Source organism: Girardinichthys multiradiatus, chromosome 19 (genome assembly GCF_021462225.1).
Source record: "Girardinichthys multiradiatus isolate DD_20200921_A chromosome 19, DD_fGirMul_XY1, whole genome shotgun sequence".
Lineage (NCBI taxonomy): Eukaryota > Metazoa > Chordata > Actinopteri > Cyprinodontiformes > Goodeidae > Girardinichthys > Girardinichthys multiradiatus.
In genome coordinates, this window is record NC_061811.1 from 29,849,226 (window position 1) to 29,871,808 (window position 22,583).

Below are 22,583 nucleotides of genomic sequence, written 5' to 3' on the forward strand. Positions count from 1 at the left end.
GTTCTATTGGATTTAGGTCAGGGAAGCATGGAACCCAGTTAATGGCATCAACTCCTCCATCCTCCAGGAACTGCCTCCATAGTCTTACCACATGATGCACATGAGGGACCCAGGACAACTAGAGGGCTTCAGGCACTCAGGCCACCTTAACCCTGTGGCCCGCTGGGGGTCACTTTGTTGGGCTCTGGCACTACTCATCCCATTCCTCCTTGCGCAAAGGAGCAGATACCGGTCCTGCTGATGGGTTAAGGACCTCTGACGACCTGTCCAGCTCTCTTAGAGTAAGTGGCTGTCTTCTGACATCTCCTCCATGCTCTTGAGCCTGTTCTGGGAGATGCAGCACACCTTCTGGCACTGGCACATATTGATGCACCATCCTGGTGGAAGTGGACTGCCTGTGCAACCTCTACAGGGTCCAGGTATCATCTTTGGCTACCAGTAGCAACACTTAACCTGGTCAAATGCTAAACTACTAAAAAAAAGTCAAAGAAAATGAGGGAAAAAATATCTGTTGACTTTCTTATGTAATGCAGTTGTGTAAAAATGTCAAAGAGGAGTATTAAAAGTAACAAAATAATTACGCACAAATTAGAAATTTGTATAAAAAAATCTTTAATCCATTGTAGAAAAAGTGTTTTCTTGTGTTTAAACTGTATTACAGTTATAATTCCATGACTGTTTTAAAAGTTAGGGGATTCCAAGTCACAGCACCATCAGCGCAACTTTAATAGTAGAGATGCACCAATTGACAAGTCAATTATTGATCAGCTGTAATCAGTGAAATACTGTGAAATCACTTCTTTTTCATTAAATGCATCAAAACTAAGAACTCCCACTATTTTCTGGTCTATAAACACAAAGCCTGACTGGTGCATATCTATGAAGTAGTCCTCAACATTCAAGTACATAAAAGATGACTTGCTCTTCAGCTCAGAAATCTTTGATTTTTAGGTAACAGCATAGTGCACGTTTACAAGTATAAAGACAAATTATTCAAACATTCAAGCAGCTGACTCAAACAGAAACAAACTGTTACAGTCTGCAAAACATCTACCGACTCGGCTGCAAATCATTAAATCACACAAATTAGTCAGGGGCTGCAGTTGCTCAAAGGTGCAAACCTGCAGAACATCCCTGATCCCAAATCAAAGGCGTCAGACTGAGAAATGCCAACGCAAGCAGTGATCCAGTGCAAGTGCTTTAGGTTCCGGGAGATTTCCTGCCTCATGTGGGAGAGTTCGACGTTACACAGAGGTTTCACACTCAACAACACGGGAGTCCACCTCAGAAAGAAAACCCTCCGTCTGCTCCTGAGATGGGGTGTGCTGGAGAGAGGCCCCTCCATTATTTTCCTTGTGTGAGTGTAGCCTTTGTTGATCTGTGATCTTACAGAACAGTTATAACATATTAATACAAAGAGAAAGATGAAGGAATTGATTTAGACATGTTAGTTTAGACTGCTGTTTTACTAATCCAACATTCAAATTAAGAGTTCTTATGCATAAATGTATTAATGTCTGTTTGTGTAAAAACTGCTCATGTAAGGAAATTACACTGCTACTAATCTGATGAACTGAAGTGAAACAGTAATATTCTGTCTGAAATTTGGCCCACTGCTTTAAAGCATGGCTTTAGTTCAGTGAGGTTTCTGCTCAGCTCTCCTAAGGTTCTGTTAAAGCATTTAGATTAGTCCGAGATCCAAACACTGATTGAAACTTTGCCACACCTTGCCCTTACTCTGTCCTGTCTCTGCATTTCAAGTATACCATCTGTAGAATCTGGTTTCCTACATGTTTTAGGCAATTTCTAATTGTGTCATTGAGTTTATTAAATCAACACTGTAACTGTGACACGACCTCATGTTTGGCTACAAAATAATTAGGTAAACAGAGGAGTTCATGGTTGACTAAATGTCCAGGTTTTGTGGCCATTAAAAAAAAATGAGTCCAAATCACAATCCATCCACCACCTTGCTCAACAGCTGGTAAAAGGTGATTCTGCAGAAGTGCTGTGTTTGCTTTTCGTCAAACATGGTACTGTGCATTAAGGTCAAATGTCTGTACTAATTCTAGCAATGTCACAGGACATAAGACTTTCCAGTCGTAGTGAGAAAAAGCTTTATCCTACAAAACATTTCAAACAAATAGTAATAGTACTATCCATGACTTATCATTTAACATGCCAAGTGACATCTGAAGAGTTTGAGGTGTGGCTCTATGGTTCTTACAATCTCATCATAAGGCAAGTTCCCACCAAAGTGAATTTGCTAGGATTTCCACTCCTGGCAGGATAGGGAACCATCCAAAATGTTTTGTCACTGTAGAATGACTGACTGGTAATTGTTTGGGAATTATCCTATAATATATACCCAGATTGATGAAAGGCATCTCTAGAGCTGCTATAGGGTCATTGCTGATCTCTTTCCATCCTGGCATTGTTTTAACACATACCTCTAAACAGGCAAAGAACCAGGACTCATGCTTTTAATGGTCATACTGGCTGATGAAGGTCAAATAATCTAGTGAATTTGATTAACTGCAACTGGCTGCTACTTGATCTCTTAAATTCTGTTGAAGCCCCAAGGGTGTGCTTAGTTGTTTTCCCCAGCATTAATAGTCATGAAAACTTTCTTTTTGTCTGACTGTACACTAGCAGTCAAAGGTTTGGAGACACCTTGTCATACAATGGTTTCTAATTTTTATTACTGCTTCTGGGAACTCCTTCAAGACGGAGAAAACCATTTCAGCTGACGACCTCGTGAAGCTCATGGTGAGAATACCAGACCAAAGCAAAGGGGCGCTATGTTGAAGAATCTAAAATATTAAAGATGTTTCCAGTTATTTTTGTCTGCTAAATAAGTTTATTTACTTTTGCTTCATAGTTCTGATGTTGTCACTATGTATCTACAATGTAGAAAGTGATACAAAATAAAGCAAAAGCCATTAAATGATTAAGGTGTGTGCAAACTTTTGTCATGTTGTGCATGTCTGACAGCTGTTTGTTCCATAATAAAACTATCATCTTTACTTACTGACTGTCTCAGAGGAGTCACACAGCAGAGCTTCTTTTTCAGATGTTCAGGTAGAAAACAAAGCAGTTTTCCTAATAACGGATAGATTGTTCCAGGCGTCGCCTCCTCTTCTTTCATTGGGCCTTTGCAAAAATTCATTCAAACGCTTTAAAGTTGAATGTAAAGAAAAGCGAGCAAGCACGAATACGTGTCGGGAGTTTGCCCACCTGTGAGAAAGCTGATGATCAGCCCGATAAGAATGACAGTTGAGCAGTTGAATGCACTGTACCACATGTAGGACAAAGAATAAAACCTCTGCAGCCCCGTGGGTCGGCTGAAGAACACAGAGATGATTCAGGAGTGAGATGAGCCCGGTACAGATAAAATTCGCTGGTAATGGTGGGAGACCAACCTTGTTACGTTGCTGAGTGCTGTCTGGATGCCGGCTGTTGTGTTGATGTGACAGCTGGGTGGCAGCAATTTTGTGCCAGAGATGCGAGTGATGATGCTCCCGATGCCAACCCAGAAAGCCACGGCCAGACCTGCAACCAGACCAGCTATTGCACCCTGGAAACAAATGTAGAACAGAAAACGTTAACCATGTTACACAGAAAATATCTGTGACCAGCTGAATATAGCTCTGCCCTTTGTGTTTTATACACAGTGTCTGGCATGTTTACTGTCTGGGATAAAGTCACGGAGAAGATTTGAACATCTCACAGACCACTATTTTCATGTTTAAAGAGCATGGTAAGCATTAATCAGAGAAGAAGCAAGAAGACCCATGGTAACTCTGGAAGAGCTGCAGAGATCAACAGCTCAGTTGGGGGCATCTGTTTACAAAACTATTAGTCTTGCACTCCACAAATCAGGTCTTCAAGGAAGAGTGACAAGAAGAAAGCCATCAGAAGTCCGGTTTATGACAAACCATGGAGAGACAGCAAACATGGAAGAAGGCAAGCTGGTCAGATCAAACAAAAACTACCCTTTTTGGCTTTCATACAAAAAGCTAATACTGCATATCAGCCTGAACACATCATCCACAGTGAAACATGTTGGTGGCAGCATCATGCTGTGTGGAAAAGGGAAGCTGGTCAGAGTTAATGGGAAGATGGATGGCACTGAATACAGGGCAATCATAGTAAATAGCCTGTTAAGAGGCTGCAGAAGACTTGAGACTAGATTAGACTAGATTGGACTAGACCCTAAACATAGTCACCTACAAGGGAATGATCATCACATGAAGATCACAACATATTTATGAGTTAGAATGGTCTAGTCAAAGTCCAGACCAAAATTACATTGAGAATCGGTGGCAAGATTAAAAAAAAAAAAACGATGTTCACAGATGTTCTACTTCCAATCAAGACTAACCTTCAGGGATTTTGCAAAAACAGACCAATGTATTTTATTGGTCCATTACATAAAATACAAATGAAATACACTGACGTTTGTGATGTTAATTACTACATTGCCCTGCAAAACCCGTGATCTGGAATAATTTCATATCGTTTATAACCTCAAGACTTTAACATACAAAACTGTAACAACGAAGGCCAACTTACGATGGAGTTGGCCCATGGGAAGAACATCCCGAGACAAAACAGGCCAAGAAGGGGTCCACCAATCATCCCAAAGATTTTTAAAGCTACCTGCGGGTCAACCATAACAAAACTTTAATGCTAATCCAGTCAAAGTTACTGAAAATAATTAGATAGAGTACTGAGCTCACCTGTAAAACTGAATCCCCCATGAGGTGAGTCAAATAGGCCATGGCCAGACAGAGCAGCCCATAGGACATCGCTTAAGGTAGAGACAGAACATTAGAAACAAACTTCAGCTTACGTAGGTCAGGTCACGTAAGGCTGAATTTAGCGTCGAGAGCAGCTCACCTAAAGCTTTGGACACCTTTGTTGCTCTCCCTTCTGACATGGAAGGAAAATATGGTTTGATGAGATCTTCCATCGTCACAGTGGCCAAAGAGTTGAAGGCAGAGGAGATGGTGCTGAATGGTCAAATCAAAACATTAACTGATGCCCATCTTTTATTTTATGTGCAATATTGGAAGGTGTAAAAATCAGAATCGGCAGCCACGCTCAGGAGAAACAGAACTGTAATGGAAGTGGATCTGAATGGATCATGTTTTATTTTTCTGTACGGTAACCCAGTAACTCGATATAGCTTGCATTGTGAAATGACTCCTTGGAAATGAACTGAATCACTAAGCATATCCCACTTCTCTGTTAATATGAAGCTATGAGGCTCACATTACAGAAGCTGCGTGGTAAAGAGGAGCTATTTAAAGCATGTACAGTACATTCAGCCACAGGTTGCATTGCTGCTGTGTCTGAATACATTATTGAGCCATAAAACGTTTATTTCAGCCAACTGATGTCACGCAATGCCGGCATTCACACAAAGGCCCCTTTTAGCTTCATGTTCCTCATTTATTCAGGTTACAGGTGATGAGGGCTCCAGGTCTCACAAATGTGAGCTTGTTCTACTTAGTTTTAGGATTTTATGACTTTCTCAATAAAATTCTCAGTTTGTTTTCTTTCATAAATCAATGATTGAAGCTAAACTCAATTTTCTCTGTTAAAACTTTATGAGCATCAGTTTTTTTTTTACTCTTATGGGACCCACTGTACATGAATTCATTTTAAAACCGAATATGCAATAATGTGGTGGCTGCCAGTCCATTGATATGAAAAAGGTTGTCTGCTAGATTAATAGAAAGGGGTTTGTGTCTGTATGGGATACTAGTTACCTGGTCCTAATAAACTATAATAAACCTGGACATGTAAGCTGAATTCTTTTTTATCCAAAAAAAACCTTTCCCATTTTATACTTTCCAGACCCAAATTTCCAGATGTTTTAGCGGATTTATGTGGTCCAACTTCACTGCAGATGTTACTTTCTTCTCACTACTGAAAAATTAGGGTGCAAAACTGCTCCAAAATGCAAAAAATAATCTCAGGTTTTATTTTATTTTACAACTTAGGAAAGAATGAATTCTAACTTAAATCTTTGGGGTTCTTTGCAGCCTATCACAGACACACAATTTGTTCCAATTTCTTTAGTTGAATCATAAATAAAATAAGGACATTTTGACCCATTCTTTGGAAGATAGCTCAAGCTCAGTCAGATTGGATGGATGGAGTTTTGCCACAAATTCTCAATGTGGTTAAGGTCTGGACTTTGACTGGACCATTTTAACATATGACTATGCTTTGATCTAAATCACTCCATTGTAGCTTTGCTGTGGGTTTAGGGCAGGGGTCTGCAGCCTCTGCCTCTTCAACCAACCCACAGTGGCTCCTTCCAACTTTTATTATTAATGACGTTTTAAATTTGTAAATAGAAACAAATATGAAAGCCTGGTTTAAGCAGGCCCTCTCATCATGAGCAACATCTGGTTTTACAACAGAATGGCATTAATTGTACAACAGATATTTTTTAGTATTTGTCATTAGGCTGAAAACTCAGTGCTCTGTTTTAATAGGGCTACTTATTACCACTATTTTTATTTTCTATAAATCTGGAAAAGACTCAACTGAAATTCTTTTACTCAAGAAAGTGTATTTTCTGTCTTGTAAAAAAAAATTATTTTCAAAAGGTTTTTTATTTTCTAATCATAAATAATTTGAATTATAGCTCCTTGGTTTCACAATGAAATTAATTCTATATTTATATATTTATGAGCTTAAACAATATACTTATTTATTAAGGTTATTATACATTTTGTTAGACCTGGACATTTGTTAGTAGAAACAAGAGTAAACATGGCTCTCTGGATTGTAAAGGATGCAGGAATCTGGTTTAGGGTCGGTGTCCTGTTGAAAGTTTAACCTCCACCTCAGTCTCAGGTTTATTTCCAGGACTGTCTTATATTTAGCTACATCCAACTTCCCTATCCCTGCGGAAAATAGGAATCTGAAACCATGATGCTGCCAGTTCCATATTTCACATTGAGGAGGCTGTCATTGAGGTGATGGGCTGTGTTAGTTTTCATCCACACATAACGTTTGTATATAGGCGCGAAAAGTTCAATTTTGGTCTCATCTGACCAGAGCACCTTCATAGGTGTGAATCACTGCAGCTCCTCCAGAGTTACCACAACCCTCTTGGCTGCTTGTGTGATTAATGCTCTCTTTGATCCGCCTGCCAAATGAGGTTGGCGGCTACATCTTGATGGGTTTGCAGATGGGACATACTCTACATTTTCAGATGGTAGGATGTGGGATATTGTTTTAAAAACGTATAAAATAGTCTGAGGTTGTAATATGACAAAACATGGAGAATTTTATAAATTTTTTGGGGGGGCACTGTAAAGTTGTATAAGCATGCCTGTCTCAGTGAGTAACATAAAAACGAACATACTGATGGGTAAAATGTTATATTCTTTGTTGATGATTATGTGAAAATTGCATTTGAGCAGAACAGACTTTAATCATGCAAACATTTTCTAAATTTGTTCTTTATTCCGAGACTTATCCAGAACTGGAAAATACAAAACATCCCAAATTTTTCACAACTGTAAAGAAACCATGCAAAAAAAAAAAAAAAAACAACTCTAAATTTGCAAAATTCAACTTTCAGCTGCCCAACAGGTGCCAGATATTAGATCTACTGACACTGTGGAAAGTCCCGTACCTGAGCGCCGCACTAAACAGACAGGCAACAAACAGTCCAGGCAGTCCCGGGAGGCCTTGAAGCATGTCCATCACAAAATATATCACCATCTGTGCAGAACAAAGTAACATTAAACCTTCCAGGAAGTGTCAGATTTGCATGTCTATTTAGTCAGAGCAACCACAGAACAAATATGACAACGTGACCTCTGAGGCTGAACAGACTCCACATTTACGCCACATGAGCCATGTCATGTGGAACTTCCTGTTACACATGTAAATACTCAGGCTGTAGTAGTTTATGGCCTCGGAGGGGTTGGATGATTTTCAAGTAACATTTCTCCATTATTTCTTCATGTGAATTTTTTTAGTTCACAAAACTTGACAATGAAGAACATTCTATACTAAATTTGTGTATGGTTAAAAATAAATATTATGTTTCAGGACATATAAGGAGATAACCAAAGGATGAAACAACAGAATGGGACTCACTGCGTCTCTCGAAGAGCTGCCCAGCTTCTCAGAAAAGTCCTCTCCACAGTAACGTGCAAACATGACGAGACCCATCACACAGCTCAGAGCCAGAGCCAGCTGAAGGGAAGGGAACGCCATGTAGCACGACCTGCCCGCACAAAAGTTGGTTAGAATCACTCTTTGACACAAACCACCCAGAGCAAAACCAACGTTTTGATATTCAATCGTGAACAAAGGATGCCAACTCGCTTGTTGGGTTACAGAAAACAGGGACCATGAAATTCATTCAGACACATCCCCTGATGGCACTCAAAGTACCTAAATCAGTCTACTCAACAGATTAGGTGTGTGATAAGTCCACCAGTGCCCTCTGGTGTACAAACTAAACACCTCACATTCCTTGCCTCACACGCTTGCCCAAAAGGTTATATTTTGGTCCTTTCTGACCATAGTATCTTTTTCCACATCTTTGCCGTCTCCTTTACTCCTACTTTTGGCAAAATGCAAACATGACTTTTCTTCTTTCTTTCCTCTTATGCTTTTGTTTTCAAGCTTTCTTCTTGACACTCTTCCATAAAGGCCAGAATTGTGGAAGGCATGACTAATCGTTCTCCTATTTGAGCCGGTATTTCTGCAGCTCATCCACAGTCAACATGGGCTTCTTAGCTGCTTCTTTTGTTAATGCTCTCCAGGCGGATGGTCATCTTTTGCTAGGTCTGCATTTGTGCCCTACCTCCTTCCATTTTCGGATGATGGATTAAGGATGAGATCCGTCTGACACTGCTTTAAACTTCTCCACAACTTTGTCCTGACCTGCCCACAGTGCTCCTCGGGCTTCATGATGCCATTTGTTTTCTAATGTTCTCTACCAAACCTCTGAGGCCTTTACAGCTGAATTTATTCTGGTATCAAGTGAGACATGGGTAGACTGTTTATTTTTTAAACTAATTAGGTGATTTTTGAAGAACATATTAATTTTAAATAATTTTGAACAACAATATTTCTTCTGCTTCACAATCATGCATTATTTTACTAAACAACATTCTGTTAAAATACATTTGGGTTTGTGATTTTTAATTTGCCAACATGTGGAAAAGTTCAAACGGTATAAAAGTCTCTACAAGAAGCTGGAAACTGATGTAATTAATTTTAGTCTGAGTCTCAGAACTCCTCAGCATAATTTGCACACATACAGCTGATAATAATAACAAAACAAAAGAAAATCTCTGAAGATTTGCCATGCCGCATACCTCACAGCTTCTTTTTCTGTGCGAGCGCTGAGATATCTTTGAACCTGAGCCTGGTTCACTCCATACAAGGACAGCATGAGGAAGACACCGCCGATCCCCAGAGTCCAGAAGGTGTGTCTCTCTGTAGGATCTGGGTTTAAGCTAAAACAATGAAGTGTTATGGATGTATGATTCTGTAGCCTTTTTGAATCATCTCCTTGCTGCTCTAATTAAATATATCTGCCCTTGTTACTTATCTGCCGCACTGCTCACTGCTGCACGCTTTCACACCATAACCACTGATCACATAAAATGCAACACATAATCAAGGATAAACTGATACAAGAGGATGACACCCTTTAGGAGGGTTAAGAACAGGCATAGATAAAGCAGGACTCACGCACTGCTCTTGGCTTCATTTGACTCATCCTAGATGTGCTAAGTGGAGCCCGGTACCGAAGGTGAATGTCACTCTGCATCTGTTCATTGGCATATTTTGTACACTGACTCATTTTATATTAAATCTTGATTTTATACTTAAGCATTTCTCATTATTTCACAAGGTAAATACTTTGCTGGTTTTACTGGTTGGATCTCGGAACTGGAGAGAAACGGACCCGGTGGTGCACAGGGAGGAAAGAGAGTAAAAACTCCCATTTTACAGCAGAGGCAGTTTAAGAATTTAATCATTTTAAATGGGGGGTTTGTTTGCAACTACTGTTACAGATCCACTGCAGTCCAGAAGTTTCTAAAGATGTTTAACAAAGATAGCATGTGATGTGTGCAGCTTTCCTTCCAGACTTATTGTTGACATTCTCCCCCAAGGCTCTGTGATAACTTAGTATTGACTGAACTCACTCCAGTCCAGAGATATGGTTTCCCTCCTTCACTTTCCTCCAGACTTCCGACACTCCTCCAGTCCGCCGCACTCCCACAATGATAACAGCTAGCTGGCCCGCAAACATCACAACCGTTTGAAAGACGTCAGTCCAGATCACAGCCTTCAAGCCACCCTGTGAAAAACAGAGCAGAAACATTCGCTTAAAGCCTGATCAAATCTAAACGGCAACAAACCCGGTTCAGGAAATGAGAAAGAAAGACGTTTTCTTCCAGGATCACCCTGTATTAACAAACCTATCAACTCTGGTCAGATTTCCTGACACTGCTGAAGGAAAGGGTCCCCATAGCATGATACTGCCACCATCATGTGTCTCTGTGAGGAGGGCATGGTTATGAGCAGTGTTAGCTCTCCACCACACATAGCATGTTGCACGTAGGACAAAACGGTAATTTGTTGCTCTGGGATTTTATTTAGAAGTGTCAGAGTAAAGAGGGTTGAATACAAATGCAAGCATTTTTGTAGAAATGTATGATTTTCCTTCTAATTAGCCATTAGCCAAGATGCTGCATATCTTCTATAAGTCTGATGTGGAAAGTCTGATCTCTTCTACCATCATCTGCTGGGGAAGCAGCATCAGAGCCAGGGACTTAAAAAAACTCAACAAGCTGATAAAGAAGGCTGGCTCTGTTCTGGGGACTCCTCTAGAACCTCTGGAGATCATTGTGGAAAGACGGATTCTTCATAAAATGAAGAACATTATGGAGAACCCTGAGCATCCTCTTCATGAGACTGTCCTACAACAACAGAGTGTCTTCAGTCAGAGGCTTCTTCAGATCTGCTGTAAGACGGAGCTCTACAGGAGATCCTTCCTGCCCACAGCCATCAGCATCTACAACGGCTCTTTGAGGAAACCTTCATAATATGAGCTATAACAACGTTTAATTTCCCTTTGGGATTAATAAAGTATTTTTGAATTTGAATTGAATTTGAATTATGCACTACTTTGTGCTTTACTACATAACACCTTAATAAAATGCATTTAATTTGTGGTTATAATGTGAGAAAATGTGGTAAAGTTCAAATGGTGTTAATACTCTTATAAGGCATTGTTTGTCTAGCTAATGGCTTAGAGGTGAAAATCATCGGGAGACTTGAAAAGAAACATTTGAACTTGTCTTTCTAGTAAATGTGAGACGTATAGGAGCCTTATTTCAACCTCCTAACTGGCAGTGCACAGCAACAAGTGAGGGAGGGGCTACACTCTGTTACTCTATGCTTCATACAGCTGGAGGAAAACTTTATTTGGCTTCTGATTAAAGAACTTTTAAACACAGGAACGTAACTGTTTAAAAACATTTAAGTACTTTGGTATCAATAGCAGATCTATGCCAACGCAGAATAATACTATATACTATACCCTTTTAGTGAGGTTTAGAACAGTTCTGGGGATATATAAAAAAAGAGATGTAGGATAATTTTCTTTTGAGCTCTAATAGAGCTGAAATGTTTACTCAATGAGATATTTTCAGATCTTTGCAGCCTTAATCCAAAGTAACCTTTTTGTGTTTTGTAGCCATTTTACATCAGACAAATAGATAAAGGTTTTCAATAATGGAAAGCGTTTTATTTTGGGAACATGTCCCGCTCACGGCATAACGTCTCTAAACCAGACAAAACTCTACTGCGGTTAGCTTCACAAATACAGGATTTAACGTATCTTTGATGGAAACAAGTGTTGCTGAAAATCTCCTCACATAAGATGGTCAAGTACTTGAAGGGAACAACTCCTTAACATGTTAAAATCAGGGCCCCAGGTAGAGAATGAAGATCAGTCATGTCTGTCAACTCACCAGGGTTGTGTACAGAGCGCACACTAGTCCAGTTGCCAGCACTGTTCCCCATAACTGGAATCCAGTAGCTGAAATTAAACACAGCAACATACTGAAAAGCATATTAAACTCACTTCATTTCAATAAATCAAAGTAAAGCAGATAAACTCTTCATACCCGCATTAAGTGCGAAAGCAGGCGTGTACACACAAACACCCATATAGATAACCTGAAATCAAGTTGAGAAACAAATCAGAAACTATTATATTTTAAAGGCAAAAAAACACCAAATACAGGAAACAGACCCCAAGCACCATTTACCCTGCACTGGTTGGACAGTTTTTACTGAATCTCACCTTGACGTACAAAATGATATTGGTACAAATTATGTTAAATTCTGGGTGTCAATATTTAGTCAGTGGTTTACGATACCTTGCAAAAGTAAACTTTTTTAATTTTGCAACTTTACACCTACAAACTTCAATGTATTATGGGACAACTTTTGAAATGGACCAAAACAAAGAAGTACATAACTGAAGTGGAAGGAAAACCTTTGTTATAAATAGAAATCTGAAAAGTGTGACATGCATTTATATTCAGCCAACTTTACTCTGATCCCCATAAATAAAGTACAGAGAAACAAATGCCTCAGATGGCATCCAATTAGTAAAGAGAGTCCACCAATGTGCAATTTAATCCCAGTATAAATCCAATTGTCCTATGAAGGTCTCAGAGGTTTGTTAGAGAACATCAGTGAACAACCAGCATCATTAAGACAGGAAAGGAGAGCATTAATCAGAAGGAGCCAAGAGACCCATGGTAAACCTGGAGGAGCTGCAGAGGTCTGTAGCTCAGGTGGGAGAATCTGTTCATAGGAAAACTACTAGTTGTGCTTTCCACGAATCTGAGCTTTATGGAAGAGTGGCAGCAAGAAATGAATTTTATTGAAAGAAGTCACATAAGACCAAAATTCACTCAAAACACTCAGACCTCAGAGCAATTTAGAGTGGCTATACTAGAGCTAGAAACCTGAACCTTGCATTTCTGAAGTTCAAAGGACAGTTCCTGCATTTTTCACAAAACATTCCTATAAACTACAACAGAACTTCACTACAACACAGCAGGGTTTCCATTTTGGTCTCAGATGTTATTATATATCAGATACTCTAGTGGCTAGTGGTATTTGAAGTATCTGAATGCACTCACCATTTGAAAGATATATGTTAAAGTTCCACAGATGCGCACTGCTTTGCTGAAACGCAGCTCTAGATACTGTAAAACAGAAACAACAGGCGTGGGTCTTAGAGAGAACGTACAGATGACACGAATAAAAGTTTTTGCATACCTGGTAAGCGCTGGAGAGTTGCAGTCTGTATAGCACTGGAATGAAAACGTGAGCAGGAATTAAAAGCCCTAAAAAGTAAGCGCAGCCAATGAACCAGTACTGGGTGCCGTGAGTGTAGATCTCAGCTGGGACGCCGATGATCGCCACGGCTGACTGGAAGGAGGCGATGAGCGACAGGGAAATGGGAAGACATTGCATGCTCCTGTCTGCCATCAAGAACTCCTGCGTGGTGCGTTGACGGCCCCCGGAGAGAGCGTAGTACAGCCCGATGCCTGCAGAGGCTGCGAGTAAAAGAGCAAATACAACATAGTCTACAACGGTGAAGTGCTTTTGATCGGACGGGTCCATCTCGGTTTGTTTCCTGGCAGGAGAGTTCAAGGTGCTCTTGGCATTGCTCCTTCATGCAAATTGGAAACAGTCATCAGTCAAGAGTCCAGAAAGCCTAGGAAAAAAACATAAATAAGAAAAATCAAACAAGACATTTAGGAATGCAGTAAACAAAGTGGTTAGCAGCAGAGGTGTATTGTTAGATGAGAAAACCTCCAGCCTGCGAAATAAAACACAACGAGGTCAGACGGAGCAGCTCTGAAAATAATGCCACCTGCTTCAGCAACATGAGGATCAGAGGTCGGGCTCTCCAGCTTCAGCGCTACAAACAATCTCTGTGAATGTTGAAGGTCACTGATAAAACTTTTTGTCAACACAATACAATGTGGCAGAGAGGCATTCATAAATCTGTATTGCAAGATAGTAGCGCCCACCCTTAATCAGAACATGCAGTTATAGAAAACATCATGTTGTTTAAAGTCAGTGGGTCCGAACGCTGGGATATGGACCACAGAGTGGGTCAACACTCCAAGTAAGAAGGAATCTCCAAAAATCAAATGAGTTTCAAAAATAAACAATATTTTTTAATAAAGAATTATTGCAAGTTTGGTTAAATGTGGTAAAAAAATGTCTTAGTTGGTGAGGCTGTTTTAGCTGTCAATATGTGGTTGTTTGGTTAGCTTATCACCAAATATACAGTTCAATCGGTGATGGACAAGGTCACGTCAGGTCTCTAAGGTTGTCATCTCGTGGCTTTGAAGCTGAGAAAAAGTTTAATTCTAAATTAGCTGTCTTATGGTTGTTTTGCCTGTTAACAATCTGGTATAAATACAAAAACAACAGTCAGAATGGCTCTAAAATCCTTCAAGAGCACCAAATGATAGCTGTAAGTAAAAAACAAACCTACAGAAAGTTATAAACATATTTTAAACAGACTTTATTGCACAGTTACAACACTTGTGTTAAGTACGATGTAGACTTTGTTACTTCGACCCAAAATATGTCTGATATTAGCAAATAAGCAACCAGCTGACAAACAGAAGCCAGGTAACTCAAAGCACTGAATTCTTTACTACTGGCTGATCTTAACAGAAGCAGCAGAATAAGATTTGAGATGCAGACTGGAAAGGAAATATACTCTTAAATATAAGTCTGTTGTGGAGAGTGTTATCTCTTCTGCCATCATCTGTTGGGAAACGGCATCAGAGCCAGGGACTTAAAAAAAGCTCAACAAGCTGATAAAGAAGGCTGGCTCTGTTCTGGGGACTCCTCTGGAACCTCTGGAGATCATTGTGGAAAGAAGGATTCTTCATAAAATGAAGAACATTATGGAGAACCCTGAGCATCCTCTTCATGAGACTGTCCTACAACAACAGAGTGTCTTCAGTCAGAGGCTTCTTTTTTTTTTTCAGTCAGAGGATTTTTTCTCTTGGATCAAATAACCTGCAGGACACGTTTCACTTTTATGTGTCATAAAAGTGTGTCATTCCAAATCAGCAGATTAGACCTCAAGAAAAAAACAGAAAAGAGGCTAAAGTGATGTCATCAATTGACCATGCCAAAGGGTTGAACGTCCATCCACGACGAAGCACACAAATTTTTGCACGTATTCAATAATGCAACAGGGCGATGTAACATTTTGAAACATACTAGAGGGGTTAGTTGGGTCAAATTTCAATTTATTCCAATTAAGCTGATTGGTGGTTGACAAAGATCACTCAAATCCAGTTTGAAGCAAATCGGATCATGAGTGTCACACCCCTGGGGAACCAGAGGGTGTGTTCCAACTACAGGGGGATCACACTCCTCAGCCTCCACATATACCACGATATTGGAGAGGAGAGTCCGTCCGATAGCTGAACCTCTCCAGGAGTATGGAATCGGGGGCCCTTTATTAGAGACAATCCGGTCTCTGTACAAGCAGAGCAGGAGTTTGGTTCGCATTGCCGGCACTAAGTCGGACCTGTTCCTGGTGCATGTTGGACTCAGGCAGGGCTGCCCTTTGTCACTGATCCTCTTCATACCTTTAATGGACAGGATTTCTAGATGCAGCCAAGGGCCAGAGGGAAGCTGGTTTGGAGACCAGTGGATTTCGTCTCTTCTTTTTGCAGATGACCTGGTCCTACTGGCCCCCTCTAGCCAAGACCTACATGCGCTGTAGCGGTTCGCAGCCGAGTGTGAAGCGGGTGGGATGAGGATCAACTGCTGTGTAGAAGACCCTATGGTATATGTGGAAATTAGAGCCAAACGTATGGCAACAGCGTGACATCGCACTTCACCACGGCAACACCCTCAAGCGTAGAGTGTCTGAACTTCAAACCAAGTTAGACCAACTTGTTACCCGACTTCTGACACAATTTCAAGTTGATCAGATCAAGTGGTTCAGAGGGGAACCTTTTCCAGCAAAACAAGTGACTTCTTGTTCTCAGGGGGCGGGGCTTTGATAATGTCAGCATTTGTACACATAGGATCGTTGGGCTGCCAAAGGGGATCAATCATACAAAGTTTTGTGTATTTTAGTCTTTCTATGTGAAACTTGCAGCTGTTTTAAATTGTTTGGCGAGTAGGTAAAGTTCGTAGTCTGGCCGCGCCCCCTAAACATGCTAAAAAAAAAAAAAAATCAGGATTTTGATAACTTTTAATCCTCCAGGCCTTAAGGGCATATTGACCAAATTTGAAGTTAACACCTCAAATATTTTTGTGGGAAGTTCGCCAAAAAAGGCCCAAAATGACAATTTGACCCATAATGTCTGTTTTAGGACATACCTCCAGGAGACTTTATTTTATTCTACGAGATCTACCTGTATACCAAATTTCAAATCACAGCTGTTTGGCCACGCCCATTTTAAATTCTATTAAATCCACATATTTCAGGCGGGGGACAATTTTGGGTGACGTTTGTTTACTTTACATATATATTTAGGTCTCCAAGAAGTCACCTATAGATGCAAAAAATAATAATTAAAAAGAAATCCACGAAATACAAGCGACATTCTAGGGCTTTCGCTGCTCGGGCCTAATAATAAACCTTGTTGCTCCTTTTATCACTCAAATCTTAACACTCCAAAGTGCATTAAACATACCTCAAACAGCTACAGAGCTTCACCCAAACTAAAGAAATATGAACAAAAGAAAAGAAGTAAATCAATAAAGTGTTTTCCGATCTTTAAAAAAAGGCCTGGAAATGTATATAAATATAACGCATAATCAAACTCACCTTTAGTTGAAGGGAACACCGACATCCGGGTCACATTCGCTGTCATTGGACACGTTTGCTGGGACATTCAGGAGCCACTCGTTAAATGCAACCTTTTCCACGAGTAAACACTGTGGCTGTTCTTAATGTAGTGGCCACGTTTTGCGGAAAGTTGAACTCCGTGTTTTTATTTCTTATGCTGAGCACATTAAGCTTTGCGTTCACCTCTTACCTACAGCCAGGCAGGCTAACCTGCTGCTCCATGTGATGCAAAATTGTTTGTTTCTATTCCGGGTTTTGACGTCAGGGGGGCGTGGCGTGCGCGCGCAACAGCCGCCAAAATTAAAAAAAGCAGCGGATATTTTTGTTTGAGTAGCTTCATTAGGTGTAACCAAATTAAAAGGAGGAAAGTGGTCAAACATGGAGGGAGTTTCGACGAGAGGTACGCCTTAACCCGCAAAGCTAACTCGCCCGTTGACGCTGTTGTTAGCTTGAAATAAGTTTGTTTCTGCGATGCTAACGTATTAGCCATCTCTTAATTCCTTTGAGGGTTTGTGAACGTGTCTCCTATCTCCAGGTGTTTTGAGTCACCTGAGTCTGCTGGAAGACCAGGCCAGTAGCCGAGGGAGTCGGGTCCTCCAGCAGCCGTGTCGTGTGAAGGAGCTAAAGGCTAAAGTTGAAGCGCTGACCTCGCAGAGAGACCAGCTGAAGGCAGAGATACAGACACACAAGGTGAAGCGACGTCAGGGCCTCTGAGCAAATGTTGCTCTCTCTTATTAAAGAAAAGCCATATTTAGATGTTTCACACACTTCTGCTGCAACGTTTTCCTTGAAATGTTTTAAAAAATGTACATTTGCAAATTACTACTAATTTACTACTACAACTAATCACGTCATTCAGAGTAAATATTGATGATGAGGATGCAAAGGTTTTCATGCGTAATGAACTGGGATTTTATGTGAGACCAACACAGTGTGGTGCATAACTGTGAAGTAGAAGGTTTTTTTTTTTTTTTTCATTTAACAAATGAAAGGCCTGGAAAAAAGTGCATTGAAATACTCCAGTGGGCTTCAAACAGAGCCATGGATTAGTTTTTCTGTGTCCTTCAGCCATTATTCAGTTACAGCTCAAAAATGTATGTTTATAAGACCTTTTTCAATTTCAAAATTCAAGTTTAAACTCATGGAATCTTGAGCTCAAAGTTAAGCCATGGTATCCTTGAGTAAATAATGTTTTGTCTATGTTTACAGAACCTCCAGAAACTGAGGCCATCCGTAGACAAGCGGCGAGTAGCTGGAGAAGAAGAGGACATGGATGTAGACTCAGAAAGTTCAGAGTTGTTGCGCCTGATGGCCAGACACTCTGAGCTGTCAGATCTTCTTCATGCTCATCACCTCATTGGTAATGACCTCAGTTTGGATTCTATTTCTTTGTTCTCTAATTGCAGTTTATTTGTTTGTGAATCCCCTTTTTCGGACTTTCTCTACTGATGTCACCAGGTGGGTATGACGTCATCAAAACTCGTCAAGGTAAAGGCATGTGCTTCTCTCTGGCGACCGCGTATGAGGGCATATATCTGGACACCTACAACCTGGAGATTGACCTGAAGCCAAAAGTGAGGATCACCCGCCACAACATCCCCCCCTTCATTCCTCTGAACAACCTCGCTGAGCAGAGCGACTTGCAAACAGGCCTGAGGGCTTTTCTGGACACAGTCAGCCAGCATCTTAATGCATTTGCAGGTCGCAAGCAACAGCTGCAGCTTGTTAAGGTGCCAGACTTCTTTTTTTTTTTGTCTTTAATTAAAACTAAAAGAATGCCTGAAATAATATTACACCCAAACCATCATCAACGATTTAATTCTGCTGTAGCTATTGTGTGTAAACTGGTGTAAAATATTAGATTGTTATAAAATCCTTTCAAAACCTTCATTGTAATAATTATCCAGAACAATTCAACTTAAAATCAAACTAATCTGTTGGGAGAAATAGTAAAGAAATAAAAGGCCTGCAATACTTTGGTTGCATGTAGACATTTAAGCTACGGCTTTAATGAAGCACCTTTTTAGAATAAATTTCACTTTTCTCTGTTCTTTGGAGTCTTGCAGCATCCCACATCTCGACCTGGTAATATTCGCTCCCTCTACCTTGCAAAGGGTTACCAGTTTTAGATTTGAGGAAATCTCTTCAGGTGACCCAGCAGGTTTTCTGTTGTATTTATTTCTGGACTTAGCTAAGACATTCCAAAGCTTTAAATTTCTTCCCATGATGCCTTTCTTACATGTTTAGATTAGATTTCGATTGTTTAGATTTAGGTGTTTAGATTGATTTAGATGTTGGCTTGAACTCACTGTGGTGCTGAAAAATCTAGCTTTATCTAGTGTTCAAGTAGACCAGTGAAGGTTTTGGCTTAAAACTCATCTGTATATGAATATTTTTTTACAATTACATCCTCTTCACAAATGCAGTCAGTCCATTCCACCATGTTTCACTGTTGTCCTGTTGTTCTTTTGATGTCAGACCATAACACATTGTCCCACGAGGTTTGGGGAGATTTTAGCGACATTTGGATTTTTTCTATGGAAGAAAGGCCGGTTCTGCATCCTGAAGTGTATAGGACACCGTTGTCACATGTTGAACACAACTACTACTCATTAGAAATTGCCGCCATTCTCTCAGCGGCGTTGGCAGCCTCCCTGATCAGTTTCTTCTTAATGCCGTTTTTGTCCTGTATTTTTCCACTTCCTTTTTAACCTCTGCAAACCTAGGCTCTAATTAAATTACGCTAACATCAGGAAAATCCAGATAGGACAGCTGATCGTAATTTCTGGTTATGCTGATTTTTTTTTGTAACTGTTTTCAGGTGTAAACTCAAAGACTGAATGCTTGCATTGAATCTTAGGTTGGTGAAACTAAGTATTTATTCGTGTTCACACTTATTGAATCAGGCTGTTGCAGAATTTCTCTTCATTTTTTTAGATCTTAACTGTTAACAGATTTGTTGTCCGGTTCAATCATGACATGATTTGTCATGATTGACTTTTCTAGGTTACAAAAAGCTGGACCCTGAAGAGAGGTGTGTCCCCGAGCCGTTCTAGATTCTTAGTCACAGTAATAGAAGAGCAGGGAATTCTGGTTCTGAATGAATCCTAAGCTGATATTGCCTTCTTGTTAATGTCACAGGAGCAACATAAGTCTGTTGAAGTGATGGAGAGCAACCTTTTGTGTTCGATACTGGTGCTGATGTTCACCGTGCCCAAAGAGAAGACACACATGCTTTGCACGTTGGAATACACCAATCACACCAGATGTCTCCCCACTCGGGTCCATTTGGAATCGGAAGGTAGGGTTTTTGCTGGTTTCTTTGTAACACAAATGAGGTAAAACCATCAGTTTTTCTATTTAAAAGGGTTATACAGATGTTGGGGGAAATGTCGCAGCCCTGATAAAGACTTACATTTAAATAATGTGTTAAATAAATGTGTTCTATTTATTTTAAATGGATTGTGAGGCATGCCAATAATTGTACCACTGGTTGTTTTATTTTACAAAAAAATATTAAGATGGGATTTTATTTCCCATTTGAATGTTCTTTCTATGTGAGGTTCTGCCAGGGTAATAAAACATGAGTTTATTTAAAGTTTTTTTTCACTATTTGACCATCTCTGTATGTTCCAACGTTTCTATAAGTCTTCATTAAATGACGCCATTCTGTGGTCTAACAGAAGAGGATACCAGAGTTCATGTAACGTAATATATTCTAGAATAAAGTAATTTATTTATATTAACTTACTGTAAAGTCTGTGCATTTTTACAGACAAACGGCTCCCTGACGCTCCACAGTGGAAGAAAAACTGCAGCCTACTGACGGAGGTCCCTGTCCACAGAGCTTTAACAGCCATTAGGAAATCAAGGGATATTGTTTAATTTATTGTCCAATTTTATAAATGTAATTTTTGATGTACATATTAAATGGTTTTGCTTAAATAGTTGACATTTTCGGTCATTTTTCCACACTGCCTCTGTTTCTGAGCTTGTCTAGAAATTCCTTCACCTTGTTATGTAAAGTTTCCCTGTGGAGTCTCAGTATCTCTGCGTCTCCTCGAGCTTCCAGACGTCGTCTTGCCAGCTCTCTGTCTGTTATCGAGTCAATAGTTGTGATGTTTCTCATCTCCCTGAACGACATTCCCTTTATAGGGATTTTGGGATCTGCCAGAATGCATTTTCCCATCAGACGTGTGAATATCCCTCCTGGAACGTGCCTCTGTTGCTTTCTGTTCTTGTATTTCTTTCATGGTGATGCTCACCCTAGCTTTGGGCTCACAGAATTTGACCATCAACAATCTTCTCTCTGCAGCTACCAGCAATTCTTTCTTCTGCCGAAGCCTTTTGCAGGTGAAGCTGTACTATTTGGCCAACGATTTTAGTTTACGGTGGAGATCTAGTTCCTCCTTTTGGTTCAGGACTCTTTGCACTCTCAACCCTCCCTTCAGCACAGGTCCTCTGTAGAATTGTTCCATCATCTATAAGAACTAAAATAAAACTAAACTTTTACACTTTTTACTAACTTTGCTTTCCTTAATGCTGAAGAGTAAATCGTTCCTTACCTGATTGTGTGCAGCATGCAAAAAGCAGTAATACGAGGGAATTTGCTGCTACGGATGCAAACATTCGAAGTACAAAAGCCCATTGTAATTGGACATGTGCTGTAATTCTTAGCTTATGCATTCCATAAAGATTGAATTACTGGGGCCTGTTGCACATTATACAAGTAATTACCAGCTAGATTTGGTGCAGCTGTCATGTTGCTTTGTCTCCCGTCTTTTGGTAATCAGTCATTTGTTTTGCATATATTTTTCATAGTTGTAATTATTGTAGACCAGCTGGAGTCATACATATTTACATGCTAAATGAACACTGTTGCTGTGTTTACATGATGACATCCTACAGTAAACACAGTACATGACTACCAGCTTCATGAGAACACGTGCATTTACTTTGAAATTGGTTCATTTATGAGTAAAACATCAGCACCTGTGGCAGCCTGTCGGAGTCATTGTTTCGTTTTCTGAATCCATTGCCAGTCAGGAACGGCCGTCACATAACCCAGGACGCACAAAACCGTTTTTAATGACTGGAGATGTTCTATTTTACTTTTTCTTTTATTAAAGACAGTTGGTTAATAAGAGAAGAAGGAAAAAACAGTTTTTTTGTCAGAAGTTCTGCAAAAACTGTTTAACAACAAAACAGAAGACAATTTTTTATTTTATAATTTTCTTTATTTTAATAAAAAAAATATTACATCTGACAAATTAGATTTACAATGAAAACACCCCTGTTTATCATTATTCAACTGGTTTGTGTATCAATGTATAAAATTGTTGTCGGGATTATTTGTGATCTAATAATAGTCTATAACATGAACATATTTGTCCACCGTTTTATTTCCCGGGCTATATTTGATCTCAGTTCAGTGACGTGCAGTGTGGTCCAGGACTGGTGAAGCCCTGAATCGTCTAGAGTCGGATGTACAAATATATGATCCCAATACAGAAACTGATATTTAATTGTTTTTAACTCAGTTAAAACTGTTAGCTTAAAAGCTTTCAATTATGCTTTAATTAATTCTAAACTTTTCAACAATACGATAGCAAGAAAAACTAGGGTGTATTCACACCTAATCTGAGGTTTCTCTTTAGTA

General features: G+C 39.8%; 2 protein-coding genes across 3 annotated transcripts; one reads left to right on the forward strand and one right to left on the reverse strand.

Moving 5' to 3' along the window:
• Positions 1-588: 588 nt before the first annotated feature.
• On the reverse strand, positions 589-17,039 carry slc5a6b (solute carrier family 5 member 6). The gene is made up of 16 exons (XM_047345433.1): positions 16,904-17,039; positions 13,360-13,801; positions 13,221-13,286; positions 12,192-12,243; positions 12,036-12,103; positions 10,203-10,357; positions 9,366-9,506; positions 8,134-8,263; positions 7,664-7,752; positions 4,903-5,015; positions 4,743-4,813; positions 4,576-4,662; positions 3,423-3,577; positions 3,238-3,344; positions 3,032-3,153; positions 589-1,385 (listed from the first exon to the last, which is right to left on the reverse strand). The coding sequence occupies exons 2-16, from the start codon at positions 13,705-13,707 to the stop codon at positions 1,245-1,247; spliced, it is 1,845 nt and encodes a 614-aa protein (XP_047201389.1). The 5' UTR covers positions 13,708-13,801; positions 16,904-17,039; the 3' UTR covers positions 589-1,244.
• A 145-nt stretch (positions 17,040-17,184) lies between these two features.
• cenpo (centromere protein O) lies at positions 17,185-20,869 on the forward strand. 2 transcript variants are annotated; one of them, XM_047345434.1, is made up of 6 exons: positions 17,185-17,324; positions 17,460-17,614; positions 18,134-18,284; positions 18,383-18,654; positions 20,066-20,225; positions 20,700-20,869. In XM_047345434.1, the coding sequence occupies exons 1-6, from the start codon at positions 17,303-17,305 to the stop codon at positions 20,807-20,809; spliced, it is 870 nt and encodes a 289-aa protein (XP_047201390.1). In that variant the 5' UTR covers positions 17,185-17,302; the 3' UTR covers positions 20,810-20,869. The 2 variants fall into 2 exon arrangements, with proteins under 2 accessions (XP_047201390.1, XP_047201391.1); XM_047345435.1 differs by having other exon boundaries at positions 18,383-18,498.
• Positions 20,870-22,583: the final 1,714 nt, after the last annotated feature.

What these genes read in the sequence shown, in the direction of transcription:
- slc5a6b (XM_047345433.1), bottom strand. Translation starts at nt 13,707, where the DNA reads ATGGACCCGTCCGATCAAAAGCACTTCACCGTTGTAGACTATGTTGTA. An exon ending in TGCTTTCGCACTTAATGCGG is followed by an intron (nt 12,104 to 12,191) that starts GTATGAAGAGTT and finishes GTTTAATTTCAG; the next exon opens with CTACTGGATTCCAGTTATGG. An exon ending in TCCCATGGGCCAACTCCATC is followed by an intron (nt 3,578 to 4,575) that starts GTAAGTTGGCCT and finishes ATTTGTTTCCAG; the next exon opens with GGTGCAATAGCTGGTCTGGT.
- cenpo (XM_047345434.1), top strand. Translation starts at nt 17,303, where the DNA reads ATGGAGGGAGTTTCGACGAGAG. An exon ending in TCATGCTCATCACCTCATTG is followed by an intron (nt 18,285 to 18,382) that starts GTAATGACCTCA and finishes TGATGTCACCAG; the next exon opens with GTGGGTATGACGTCATCAAA. An exon ending in GGTCCATTTGGAATCGGAAG is followed by an intron (nt 20,226 to 20,699) that starts GTAGGGTTTTTG and finishes GCATTTTTACAG; the next exon opens with ACAAACGGCTCCCTGACGCT.